The sequence below is a fragment of the Orbicella faveolata genome, unplaced genomic scaffold (genome assembly GCF_042242905.1).
Source record: "Orbicella faveolata isolate gen_17 unplaced genomic scaffold, um_ofav_v1 contig_34, whole genome shotgun sequence".
In the NCBI taxonomy this organism is placed as follows: Eukaryota; Metazoa; Cnidaria; class Anthozoa; order Scleractinia; family Merulinidae; genus Orbicella; species Orbicella faveolata.
This window is the reverse complement of record NW_028301563.1, coordinates 662062-675076: the sequence shown is the minus strand read 5'-3', so window position 1 is coordinate 675076 and position 13015 is coordinate 662062. Positions and strand designations below refer to the sequence as shown.

The window sequence follows — 13015 nt, the reverse complement described above, 5'->3', positions numbered from 1 at the left end:
TAATCAAATGAAGGGAATGTCATTCATTACATATGTGATGTTCCTGTTATTTTCAAATCACCATAGTTTCCAGCGTTGTGTTGATCTGTGATTTTTTATCCAGCCATTGCATATGCAATATTTACCACTAAAGAAACAGAAAAGTTGAAATTGACTTTGCTCCAAATAATAGCTGATCTGGGCTGACTCTGAGGGCTAGAATATATCAATGCTATCTGAAACAAAATCGGTAGGGAAATCACAGCTACTTGGGCAAGAAAAGTATTTTTGTAGATATTTTGACACTATCATTACCAGCCTGAGGATCATGTAACTGAAGTATTACTACTTAACTATTTTTGCCCAAAGGCGAGGCAAACGCACGTAAATATTTACCTTGACTTTGCCTTTTTGAATGTTCAGCAATGTTCACTGAGCCTGGGACTAACTTGGCACGATATTATTCTTTCAGTCTAATTTTCAAAGCTACAAAATAAAGAAATACTTGTAAAAAAGAAACCATATGGGAACCTTATTTATCATTTGCCAGCCATGATGACTTCCCTAGGTGTTAAAAATGGCATAGCTTAGTAGCAATGTTTAGATATGTCATGTTCACTACCTAGCACGATGAATATAATGGAAGTGTAATAAGCCAAGCTTTTCTACCAGTCGGAATATTTCATTATTGAATTTACCTCTGGAAATTATACTCATCTGTAATAAAACTCAAACATTGTGCTGCTTACACTGGTAAAAGGTGTTCCTTACAATACAAATAAGACAGGATTCTTCCTTTTTCGTTTGTACTTACATGGAGTTATCTATCTTGTAGATGAGGTTGGAGTGGACAAAGAGGTGGTTAAAGAGGAATGCTGTGAGTTTCTAAACTAGCGTAATCCTGATATTTAACATACAATATTTTTGAAAACCTGATTAATCATCGCAGTTATATACACAACAAAAGCAGCTTTGAGGCTGATCTTTCATAAGTTTGCTTGTGCACCTGTAAGAGGTGTTCCTTACAATACAAATTAAAGACAGGGTTCTTCCTTTTTCGTTTGTACTTATATGGAGTTATCTACCTTGTAGATGAGATTGGAGTGGACAAAGAGGTGGTTGAAGGGGAATGCTGTGAGTTTCTAAACCAGCGTAATCCTGATATTTAACATACAATATTTTTGAACACCTGATTAATCGTCGCAGTTATATACACAACAAAAGCAGCTGTGAGGCTGATCTTTCATAAGTTTGCTGTACACCTGTAAAAGGTGTTCCTTACAATACAAATTAAAGACAGGGTTCTTCCTTTTTCGTTTGTACTTACATGGAGTTATCTATCTTGTAGATGAGGTTGGAGTGGACAAAGAGGTGGTTAAAGAGGAATGCTGTGAGTTTCTAAACTAGCGTAATCCTGATATTTAACATACAATATTTTTGAAAACCTGATTAATCATCGCAGTTATATACACAACAAAAGCAGCTGTGAGGCTGATCTTTCATAAGTTTGCTTGAGCACCTGTAAAAGGTGTTCCTTACAATACAAATTAAAGACAGGGTTCTTCCTTTTTCGTTTGTACTTACATGGAGTTATCTATCTTGTAGATGAGGTTGGAGTGGACAAAGAGGTGGATGAAGTGGAAAGCGGTGAGTTTCTAAACTAGTGTAATTCTGATAAAATTATTTAACATAGAATATTTTTGAACACCTGATTAATCATCGCAGTTATATACACAACAAAAGCAGCTGTGGAGCTGTTAAGCTGTGTATATAACTGCAATGATTAATCATGTCTTGACATATATCTCCACAGTTCAAATACATCAGCTTTGATAAGTTTGCTTTTATATATAGTCTGCATTAGAAGAAATTTAATTTCACTCCCATTCACTTGAAGCCTGCATCATTCCTTATAAATATGCTTCATACATGTCAGTCTCCTGACAAGAGATCTTAAGCCTTTAATTTTGGTGCCAGCTTTTTAATACACTTTATCTTTTTTTTGCGCCTAAGAGTTAAAATTTTATGATTTTAACGCATAATCGCTTTTGGTAGTGTGTTTTGCAGCTAACCTCGTTAATGCTGTCTTGCACTTGTGGTCTAAATTTCTATTAAATATTAAACAAGCTATTGACAAACATTTAAGTTGAGTTCTCTAAAAAGTTGTGATCAGAAACTTTTATCTTCTAATGACCTGCATGGCTGGCTGTACATTTTATGATAGTTGTACCTGGAATATAACTAATTCTTATTGTGTAGGGATAATTCATTAAGTTCTTGGGCAAAAAGTGACCATACTTAATCAGCAATATAAGATGTAGACAGCTTAATGAAATGAGCTGAACCTGGGAGAAACTGGGAACAAATCTTTTGTCTGATTTTTAGAGCTACAAAGGAAAGAAATAAAAAGTGAAACACATGTGAACTTCATTCATCAAATGTCTGTCATGTTCATTTGCCTAGCTGTTTAGCATTGCCTAGCTTAGTAGCAATATTTAAAAATGTCACAATTCGTCCACCCTTAGGAGGACAATTGTAAAGCGGTATTGGATAGTGATAGAACTAGTGCTCTATAAATTGAGTATTTTTATTATTGTAAAAAACGGTTAAATCTGCATACGGGCCAAGTGGCCCACCAGGCCAGAGCTTATCCCGGTTTTCTTAGCATGAAGCGACTGGGAATAATTATTTCTATTCCCCCCAGGATGGGATGCCAGTCCATTGCAGGGTTACCCCCAGCATTAAATTTGCCGGCACCCATTTGTACACCTGGGAGCAGAGAGGCACTGTGAGAGTTAATATTAATATAATATTAAGGTGGGCTCCCTACAGTATTAACAGTATCTTCACCTGAAGAAGGATAAAGAGCTGAAAATGAACTACTTGTTTCACGTTTGGGTTTAAGCCCCTGGCATTTGCAGTGAAGATTAGCAACACACTTCCGGTTTCTTTTTCATTGATATGAGTGTATTGCAGACTGTTGCCATGGCAACAACCAATCGTAAGGATAACCATTTTTGTGCTATTTTCCACCTATTTGCTTCTCTTTCTAGGATTAGCCTTGGTAAAATATCTTTAAACTCAGCAGTCTTGTGAAAACGATTTGGGACAATAGTTTAATTTGAAAAAATGAAAAGTTTATCTGGTAGGTTCGTAAAAATCCTTTATCTTCCTATTTTTGATTAAAAAAGAGAAATCTCTAGATAAAATTTTGTCAAAAAATGATATTGTGAAGTAGGCATCTACATTTATATCATGAAGTACACAAACATTTGCAAAATTTCACCAAAGGAAACATGAGAAAAAGAAGCTTTGCTTTTCTTGGCTTCTTTGCATGTCATAAAATTTCGAGATGACCACGCACACGTACGTATCAATGACCCACTGGTATCATTAATTTTTGCTCATGCAAGTGGGAGAAGAATCATGTTTAGCTCATATGTCCTACCTAAAGCTACTTTTTGCAATATTATGACACATTTTTAGAGAGGAAAATTTAGAAGAAGGAATTCTTACCCTATTGACAGGTAGCATCTTTTAAATGAGCAATGATGGCTGCTAAAATTCGACCTTGTTTTTTTTGTTGTTGTTTCATATTTCCAAAGTGCATATTCGTGCTCCACAAGCTCTTTACACCACTTATAATTAGCTTGTCGGGGAGTAACATCCTGGCTCATTCCAGATTTAGCGGAATCCTCTTCCCTCGTATCTTGGCAATTTGTGTCTGCTCCACAAGCAACACCAAGGACTGCAAATACGTGTGGTAATATATTTGTTTTGCCCAGTGCGATGATCATGATGATCGACCAAATCAGTTTTTTGGTTGAAACTCCTACATACCTCGTACTTTTCTTCTTTAAATCAAGTACAGAAGGGCATGGTCTACTATTTGGTTGAAAAACATTTTGAAACTAAAGGAGATTCACACAACTTTTGTGACAAACAAATTTTGAAAATGTGGACACCATGTTTGTCCACATTTTACTGCGTGATCTCGTGTAGAGTTTTGAGAACGTGTTTCTCAAAATCAGTTCACGCACGGTCAAAAAACTATAGGGAGCCACATTAATATTAGTCTCAAAATGTTCTACTTTCACCTTTAGACAGCATTCTATGCAAGTTAAAGACAGTGTTCTTGTTCTAATTACCTTGACCTCATGTCTCTTTAAATGTTCCCCAATGTTACATACATACAAACATACATCTGTTGGTACAAGTGAATATAGGAAAGACCATATATTTGAACTCCAGAGAAAGATATGAGGATATGATTGATCATCATATTATACACACAACTTAAGCAGTTGTGAAAATTAAACCCTGAAAAAAAAAATCAGGCCCTAACGGGATTCAAAGCCATGATCTTTGCACCAGTGTCTCTAAGGTCATGGGTTCAAATCCCTGTCAGGCCTGAATCTTTTTTTCAGGTTTTAATTTCACTACTGCGTAAGCTATTTCTCAGGCACACATACCACTTAAACTGTAAGAAACATTTCAAATGAGCGTGATAGGCTTTCAAATCCTGATATGAAAACTGTTTAGTTCTCTGGTTATAGCATTCTGGTTACATTAAGTTACAGTGAAAGTATTATTGTTATTCTGTCTCTTCTAAAAAGGATATTCCTTGTAAAGAATAAATTGTGATAGGGTTTTCCATTTATTCTTTTTTTTAGCTACTGCATTGCCCAGTGAAGAGGTGAGAGCTAAAAGTAATGATTATTCATGTATAATACAGATTTTACCCTTTTTTGCGTAGCTTACTTTCCTTTCAATAATAATAATTATACTGTTTCTCATAGGATTCTCCCTTAATTTAAGTCTCCGAAAGAATAGTGGTACCTCATAGTAATATCTCCCAGTTTATGAGTTTGATTATTCTGTTCACTTGCCTCATTCACAGTTGAGAAAATATAATATGAGATATCATTATCATATCAGAGGTGCAATATTTTTGATCAGTTTATGTTCAGTATCTCACTCCTGATTTGTACTTTTTAACTTGGAAAATATTGTTATTTTCCAAGTTGTAGTGGTGGAACGATTTCACTCCATCACTCCTTCACTCCTTCACTTCCCATTGGACATTTGCAAACCCGGGTGGAGCTCCCATATGAAAAGGCAAGGGATGCTCGTCAAAAAATTTGAATTTAACTCCTAAGGGAGACTAATGTGGACCTTGTTTGAGTTTTATTATACCCCTAAAAGATACCACTTAAAATGGAAGAGGTTTGATTACTAGCAACTGTTTGAGAAAGGATCCCTTGCAAACGTGTAGACCTGACTTGTGTACTCAAGAGATCAGCAGAAATCAAGTAGTGTAATTAAGAGCCACTGACTCTTAATATCGAGAATCACTGGCTAAGTTCAAAAAATCGAAAACCCTGAAACTTTGCCTCAAGAACACTTTCAGGGAACTATTTTCGAAAATCTTATTTCGATTTTCTAAGAATTTAACGTCTTCAAGAAATTCGGAAAAACGAAAAAACACCTTCTTACCTCATTAAATATTCAAAAACATCGAGAAAATTGACAAAGTTCTCGGTATTCGCATTGAAACAACTTACAATTCTAGAACACGCGATAAACTTAGCATAAGAGCTTCACCTTTCTTCTATCTAACAATAGGAAGTCTTAATTTTTTCACGCATTTTGAAGGGTTCCTTCAACTGTTGAATTATTGCTATATCAGGCACTTAGCAAAATGGCAAAAATTGCGTAACTTTACGGGCTTCAAATACATCTTGGTATGTCCGATGTAGAGTCAAGACTACTACTGTGCAGAAGTGTATCGTTTCTACTATAATAATACGCAAAAAAAGTCTGGGCAATCACATATCACAGCTTGTCTCGCCTCACTTAAGATTGTCACCTTCATGGATATGGTTGTATAATAATGCAATTGATTGTGACTGCACATGCAAATTGTGTTATTGAAAGTCTTTTGTTGAAAAAGAAATGTCGAAAAGTGTAAATGATTGTCGTTTCGTGACAACGAATTTTATTTCGACAAAAATAAAAGTACATTTACAGCCAATGAATGTCAAAGGAAGATATTGTTTATCGTTTGATGATTTTGAATGTTAATATGTATGCAAGTGCTATTCTTGAACATTCCTTACGTGCAAATGAAGGTCATATTGGTGTTAATGAGCGTATATTGACCATAATGAACCAAATTTGGACTCAAATGAATGGATATTTTCTGTAAATGAACAGCAAAAGGTGTAAAGACTGATTCGGTGTTCAGCTTTTAAAGGATTTCTAATCTGGATTGATCTTGTCGCACTGTGTGGAGCTGGGGTGCCCTCCACGCTTGAATCATATCTTTGCTGTGCTGTGTAAGGTATACGGCCTCGTCCCTGTCATCTTTCAATAGAAAGGAAGCCTGCTCAACAAATTCATAGATTTCAGAAGTCAGGTCGTCACATCCTAAGCAATTCTCCTCATGGATGTGGTGGCATTTCCCTCTAAACGAGCTGTCATGAGGGTCACTCAGTGCGTATACCATACAGTGATCGGGTATGGAAGATTCATCAGTTACATGCACCTGTAAAGAAATGTATTTTTATTTATTTTAGAAATTAACCTCTAACATTACATCAGTGACCAGCAAAGTAAATTAAAATAAGTAATAAATGTGAAAATGATCGAAACAATTATAAAGAACGAATTTACTATTAAACAATTAGATTATGACAGGAGCCATAATCGGGGACTGTCAAAACTTTATCTAAATCCTCTTCACAGACACTTCGAAAACACTAAGAAGCAGCCGTCATTTTGTTAACAAGGGCACAGTGCTATGCTATACCTTTTGATCACTTAAAGCTTTATTTACCTTGAAGTCTCCCTTTAGGTAGAGTTTTCCATTCTTCAGAGTCCTCTGCCACCTTTCTAAAGTCGCAACGGTAACCAAGTGCAAATATTGCTGTAACAAATTGGCCAGATCATCAAAAGCTGAAGCGCCATCAGCTGCAATGTAATCCAGGCTTTGGAGGCTCTTTCTGACCATTGTGCTACAAGCCGACCTCTTGACAATACTGCTTGTATTGGGAAGTTGTTTGTTCCGGTATAAGAGCTCGAATGACATTCGGCACTTCCAGCACGTTGCTGTTTTATAAGCGTAGACACTTCTCGCCAAAAGGTAAGTCTTGGACAATATGTTGACTTGCAATGAATTGCAGAAAATGGTCAAGCTGCGTCTCGTCTACTCGAAGCCTCACTGCAGGTTGTTTGGCACGGTGTTCCTATACTGTGTTGAAGGCAGTGTAGGTTTGCCTCTGTATACCTGTACTGCGATAGACTAGGAATGTACTCTCGGATAGAAGCCAAACTTGCAGTACCAGTCATAACAGATAGAATTTGCCACCGCGTGTCCCAGCTGCTGGCATTCTTGTACGTTTCTGCTATTGCTTCAAGGTACATACGCTGGGATGGATGTAATATTCCCTCCATGCCAAGCTCGTCATTTACAGCCTTTGATGCCTGAAGAGCCGACCAAAGGTATCCCGCATTTTCTGGTGACACAACCTTTAAGACTGCCACAAGAATATCTGCGGTGTGTTGAACGTATCTTCTCTTTGTTCTGTCAGCGCACTTATTCCACTCCAGTTGTGGCTGGTTAATTGTTTTGACACTTCCCTCTTCAAGGAAAGCATTAAGTAGTCTCAGTGGCGTACTGCCACTGCCAAGAACCACTTCTCCACCAAGCAAGGAGGCCGTGCTTGTCATTTTGGAGGAAGCCAAGACGTAGCTCTCGTCAATCGAAAGGCGTTTCACATGGTCAGCTATAACCTCGGTACTACTTTCCTCTTTTTCCTATTGAAAAAGTACATATGCCGATTGAATACAGTGTTCAAATAGAAAGAATGATTTACAAAACGTCCATAAACATAGGCTAACATAACACTACCATACCAGTGGCAATTCTGCGGGTTCTGTGAGTAATTCTACTACCTCTGTGGGTGGTTCTACCAACACCTGTGAGGCAGGATACTGTTGATTAACCAGGGGAGAGGCGCTTGACTCAGATGATTTTTCAGAACCCTCTCGTGAAGCTATTGTTTTTCCAATATGTTCTCTACATCTCTTGCAGATGGCTGAATGGAATAAATAGAAATTCAAATTAAATATTTGGGCATATTTATTACATGTAATAAATAGTGATTTAGTCTATTTGTTTCAATATAGGCCAAACATACATAAAACACCAATACATCCTATGTTTATTTGAGATATCAACAGAGAGCCTACTCTTCCCTGTCCCAATGCACCACTCCTACTAAATTCAGCCGGAATGTGAGCATAACACATAGCATCCATTACAAAAATACATGTGCTATTCATGGATTCATTTATAAATCATTTTTATCTCTTCTCTGTTCCCCTTCCCAGCTTTTCCCAATAACAAAACGTTTGCCGGTTCGCTAGCTTTTTCCACGCTTCCTGCTTCCCAATTCACACGTCATGTGTCACGCATAGCACATTATGGACTAGAAATATATGGGTTGGTGTTGGTCTTTCCAGCGCATAAACACTCGATTAGTCTGCGATTATTTCGAAAGGAGACTAGTCTTTTAAAATACATTTAAGTATTTGTCTTGATTTTAATCTTGATAGAAACTAAGATTAACAGAAAATTAAAGAAATGGACATGAAGGGGTTTTACTAACGTGATCCAGCTGGAACAAACAGGCCGGTCTGTTTGCTGTCCATCCCGCGATCTCCTCTATAAGACGTTGTCTTATGGCCCGCAACTTCTGTTGGGACGCAGCATTTTGTCTTCCCGGTTCACCAGCGAATACCATAGGCATCCCTGTGCTTTGGACAGACCGTCATGTGCTGCTGGCCTTCTTGGGCGATGAATATCCCTAGATATACAGATTGGTGAGTTTGCATGTATCAATTTCATGATACAAGAAACCACTGTTGCTCCTTCATTAAAAAGAAATGCCACACTTCTACTTACCTGCACGGGCTAGTAAAAGTTTTCTTTCGCTATTGACGCTTTCAACTTCCGTCAAAATGTTACAAAATTTTAATTGTGCTTTCACATCACAATCACAATTTTTTGAATCAACAAAGTGAACTACATTTGGGTTTTCTGGACTTGGACCACACGTTCCACCAACAAGAGACGCAAAACTGCAAAATGCCATTATAACACAGGAAGCTATAAACAAGGAAGTCCCGTGCTTTAATTAAAATGCTTGCGGGAATGACGCCTTACATGCACGTGCCTCAGTATCAGAGTTATTGAAAGGAATGATTGTGTTGTTCTTTAAAAAAGAGTAGTGTTTTGGTGGCAATGTAAAATGGAGCTTCTGTAAAACCAAACAATAAATGCTGTTGTGATCAATAATCCCACTTAGCTGCTTTTGTCGCTTGCAAATTGAACTACAGTTTAAGTTGCGTGACATTGTTTACAAGTTCAATGGCTATTTTTGTGTTTTATCTGTGCCAGTATCTTATACTGTAGACCGAGCTCGAGAGAGCCACGGAAATCAAGCCTGTATAAGCTGTGAATAGCTTTTGAAGTTGGATTTCAACTATAAAACAACGAGGTAACACTTTCTGGAAGAATCTTGAAATTGAAATGATTGTTGAACACGTAAGCGTACATGTTTGCTGGTGTTAATTATATTGACGACTCAAAATGCGCTTTGAGTGTCACTTGACCATAAATTTTCCTTATTTCTTTATTATTTGGAACTACTAAGGTTAACTAATCGAAGAAAACAATACAAATGACAAATTAGTCCCAGAATTAGTCCATCGAAACGTACCTGGAGTACCACTGTTAGAAATATGCCGAGTAGTCATTCTATAAATAGACATTTTGTTTTCGTAAATTATGCAAATAAGTTATCACCTGCCTTAAAAATCTTTTGCGTTTGCTAGCGTGCATTCAGACTGCCCAGATTTTTTATTTCAAATATCGATAGAAGAAGGCCAAAGGTTTATCTCAATATTAATTTCGTTTTAAGCTCATAAAAATATGCAACTTTTTCTGTTTCCATAGGAGCTTGAAAAGGCAATTCTTTGACAGTCGAGAGAACCCTTCGAAATACTTGAAAAAATTAAAACTTCCTATTGTTGGATAGAAGAAAGATGAAGCTCTTATGCTAAGTTTATCATGTGTTCTAGAATTTTAAATTGTTTCATTGCGAATACCGAGAACTTTGTCAATTTTCCCGATATTTTTTGCATATTTAATGAGGTAAAAAGGTGTATTTTCGTTTTTTGTGAATTTCTTGAAGACATTAAATTCTTAGAAAATCGGAATAATATTTTCAAAGATAGTTCCCTGAAAGCGTTCTTGAGGCAAAGTTTCAGGGTTTTCGATTTTTCGAATCTGGCCAGCGATTCTCGATATTTTGAGTCAGCGACTCTTAATGTGCGAGTCTGTGAGCCAGAGACACAAGCCGCAAGCCAGAAGTTGCAAGCCGCAAGCCTATTTTTGGGAGCAACTGCATTTTTTTGTTTTTGATTTTTTAATTTAACATTAATGTTTTACTCACTATATGCTACACTTGACAGAAGAAACAAAAAGTTTTCGATTTTCTTTGATGCGTGAAACTCCACACAAATAGTTTTCTGTCTGTATCGAAGCAGATTTTGAAGGTCAGTTCATAGTTTCAGACATGAATTAGATTTTCAGTTTCCCTTGCAAAGTTTTGTATCAAAATGTTGATTATTTAAAATTGACTAATATCCAAATATAAACAGGGAAACATTCAAGTGTGGCGAAGTTTAGGTAATTATCAAGATGATGTATCAAGAAGCACCTCCATGAAAGATGCATAATGTACTACTTTTTTTGGCTCTCAGTTGTCCATTGTTTTGTCTCTTGGGAAACCAGGCTCCTCATTGTTTTTTTTAATGGTACTCCTAGAAAATCGAAGAACTGGACGACTGCTTATTTCAAGCAATTCAAAAGTTTGGGGATAAAACCCATTTACTCAGCCCAGTGAAAGTCAGTACAGTTTACTATGCTGAAAAAAATCACAGCTCCTTGCAAACTAATTAAAGATTAAGCAAAAGTTTACCTCTGTACCAAACTTGTGGGGTACACCTTAACTCACACACTCACAACTCACTTGTACTCAACAATTCCTTGTTTAATTCTCTCCCAGTGTTACAACATGTCCTATTTTCTGTGTTCTCTCAATAGAAACCTATTTCACAATCACTTGTGTCTCCGATTACAATGTTTACAAATCTCGTGATCCTAGCTGTCAACTTATGAAATGTCACGCTGTCACAATACTTCCATTTACCTTGCTGGCAGCTACCAAAAAGCAAGATGGGAAAAACGTCCTTCTTACAATATCTGCTTAACTGGTAGAAATAAAAGAAAAGAGAGAAAAACTTTCCATCACCTCACTTGCATGCTACAGTACACCAACACATGAAGACCACGGGTGTTTTCCATTATGCCAAGCATTCCTGAAAATTTAATCAGAAGTCAAATGGAAAAGTCCATTTTGGTTTCTCCTGACCGTAATATTTGGGATCACCTCTGGAGGTGGTCCACTTGTTTCGGTCAGACTGGTCCCACTGAAATTTGCCATTGCATTTTTGACAAACCAGTTCACTGTCCCACTTCTCTTCACTTATGTAGGAATTTTGGAAAAGGAATAAAAAATGGTAAAGAGTCTGATTCCTCTTGGTTGGCCCGGTTTGATCGGAAAATGTCATTCCATTCTCCTCGCGTATTGGCATAATGGAGCACCCTGCACGTAATAAATACCATGTGACATTATGCCCGTTTTTGGATTTTTTGGCAAGAGTCTTTTGAGGCTTGCAAAGAGACTTGCGGCTCGCTGCTCGAGGCTTGGACTTGCAGGCTTGCAAAGTGTCCTCCCCAAAATCAAGCCTGAAAACAGCAATTAAATGAGAGCGTTTCTTTCATTATTATACTTTCGAATACACCCTGAAGGATACTTTGACAGCTAAAAATGGTGGCGTTTTGTCATTAACACCCTAAGGGAGACCAGAATCCTTGATTTGTACCCGAGACAATGAGCATCCCTGACCTTTTATATAGTAGTCTTCCCGGGTTTCGAACATCAGCAGTCTAAGGCCGTTTTGCAGTTGCTTGCAGCATGTTTAGTTATTTTTGAGAGATGCAGGTGGAAGGTGTAACAATTTTTTCATAGTAAGGAAAATAGGTATGGTTCTTCCTTGGCAATTCAATTCAAGGAAAGTCTTTGTGGTTTTTCCATCACAAACCTACGTGATATTGTGAGTTCGAAAGCAATCAGTAGAAATCAATGATTAAAGGCTCCGGATGATTTTTTTTACACAAGAAACGGAAAAACATACACTACCTTTCAGTAAATGGTTTCTTGACAGAAAAAAAACAAAAGTGAAGAAGAAAAGGAATAAAATAATCATATGGAACCACCAGAATTCACTGGTCTCCCGCTTGGCGAGTAAGCGCTTATCACACTGCGCTACTTGTACATTAGACACCAAATGGTAAAAGTATTAATTATATACTTACGTACAGCAGGCTCAAGTGCCAAAAACACCCTTTCATAATTTATTTTCCAATAATTATTTCAGTGGCTCTCAGCTACTTTGATTTGTTTTATACACGCTCCTAAAAGGCCTGTGAATCAACTGAACAATAAGTCACAAGGTGGGATATTTTACAATATTGCAGCACTGCGCAAACATCTTTCACTTCATGAACTTTCCATTACAACGTCATGTTGATATATTTTGTTGACCTCAAAATTCTGATCTCTATTTAAGACAATGGGGTTACTATGAATTTCTTTATGAAACATTGTTTTAGTTTAAGTTAGCTAAAAAGTTTTAAGGTCCAAGTAATATGGGACTGAATAAGTAAAACAACAATCTAATGGAATCTATTAACTTCAGATTAGACGTGTGAAGCTGCACAGAAAGGGCAAGCAGGAAGAAAAGGAAGTATGTAGCTCAAACAATTGAAAGTAATCTTTTCCAGGTGTTATCTTAGGTGGAGATAGCGAGAAGATGGGAAAGTGGAAAAGGGCATCTAACAGGG

General features: G+C 37.1%; 1 protein-coding gene and 1 pseudogene across 8 annotated transcripts in view; one reads left to right on the top strand and one right to left on the bottom strand.

The window, feature by feature from the left end:
• LOC110043793 (uncharacterized) overlaps positions 1-13015 on the top strand; it is a 198503-nt gene that overhangs the window by 155764 nt on the left and 29724 nt on the right. For 3 of the 8 annotated variants that reach the window (XM_089272060.1, XM_089272053.1, XM_089272059.1), the window contains 6 exons: positions 815-856; positions 1072-1113; positions 1328-1369; positions 1585-1626; positions 4653-4675; positions 12871-12918. In XM_089272060.1, coding sequence (XP_089128186.1) covers positions 815-856; positions 1072-1113; positions 1328-1369; positions 1585-1626; positions 4653-4675; positions 12871-12918 — 239 coding nt within the window. Of the gene's footprint in view, positions 1-814; positions 857-1071; positions 1114-1327; positions 1370-1584; positions 1627-4652; positions 6018-12870; positions 12919-13015 lie in introns of those variants that run through there. The other 5 variants (XM_089272055.1, XM_089272054.1, XM_089272056.1 and 2 more) reach the window with 5 other exon arrangements.
• On the bottom strand, positions 6785-9137 carry LOC110046868 (uncharacterized; annotated as a pseudogene).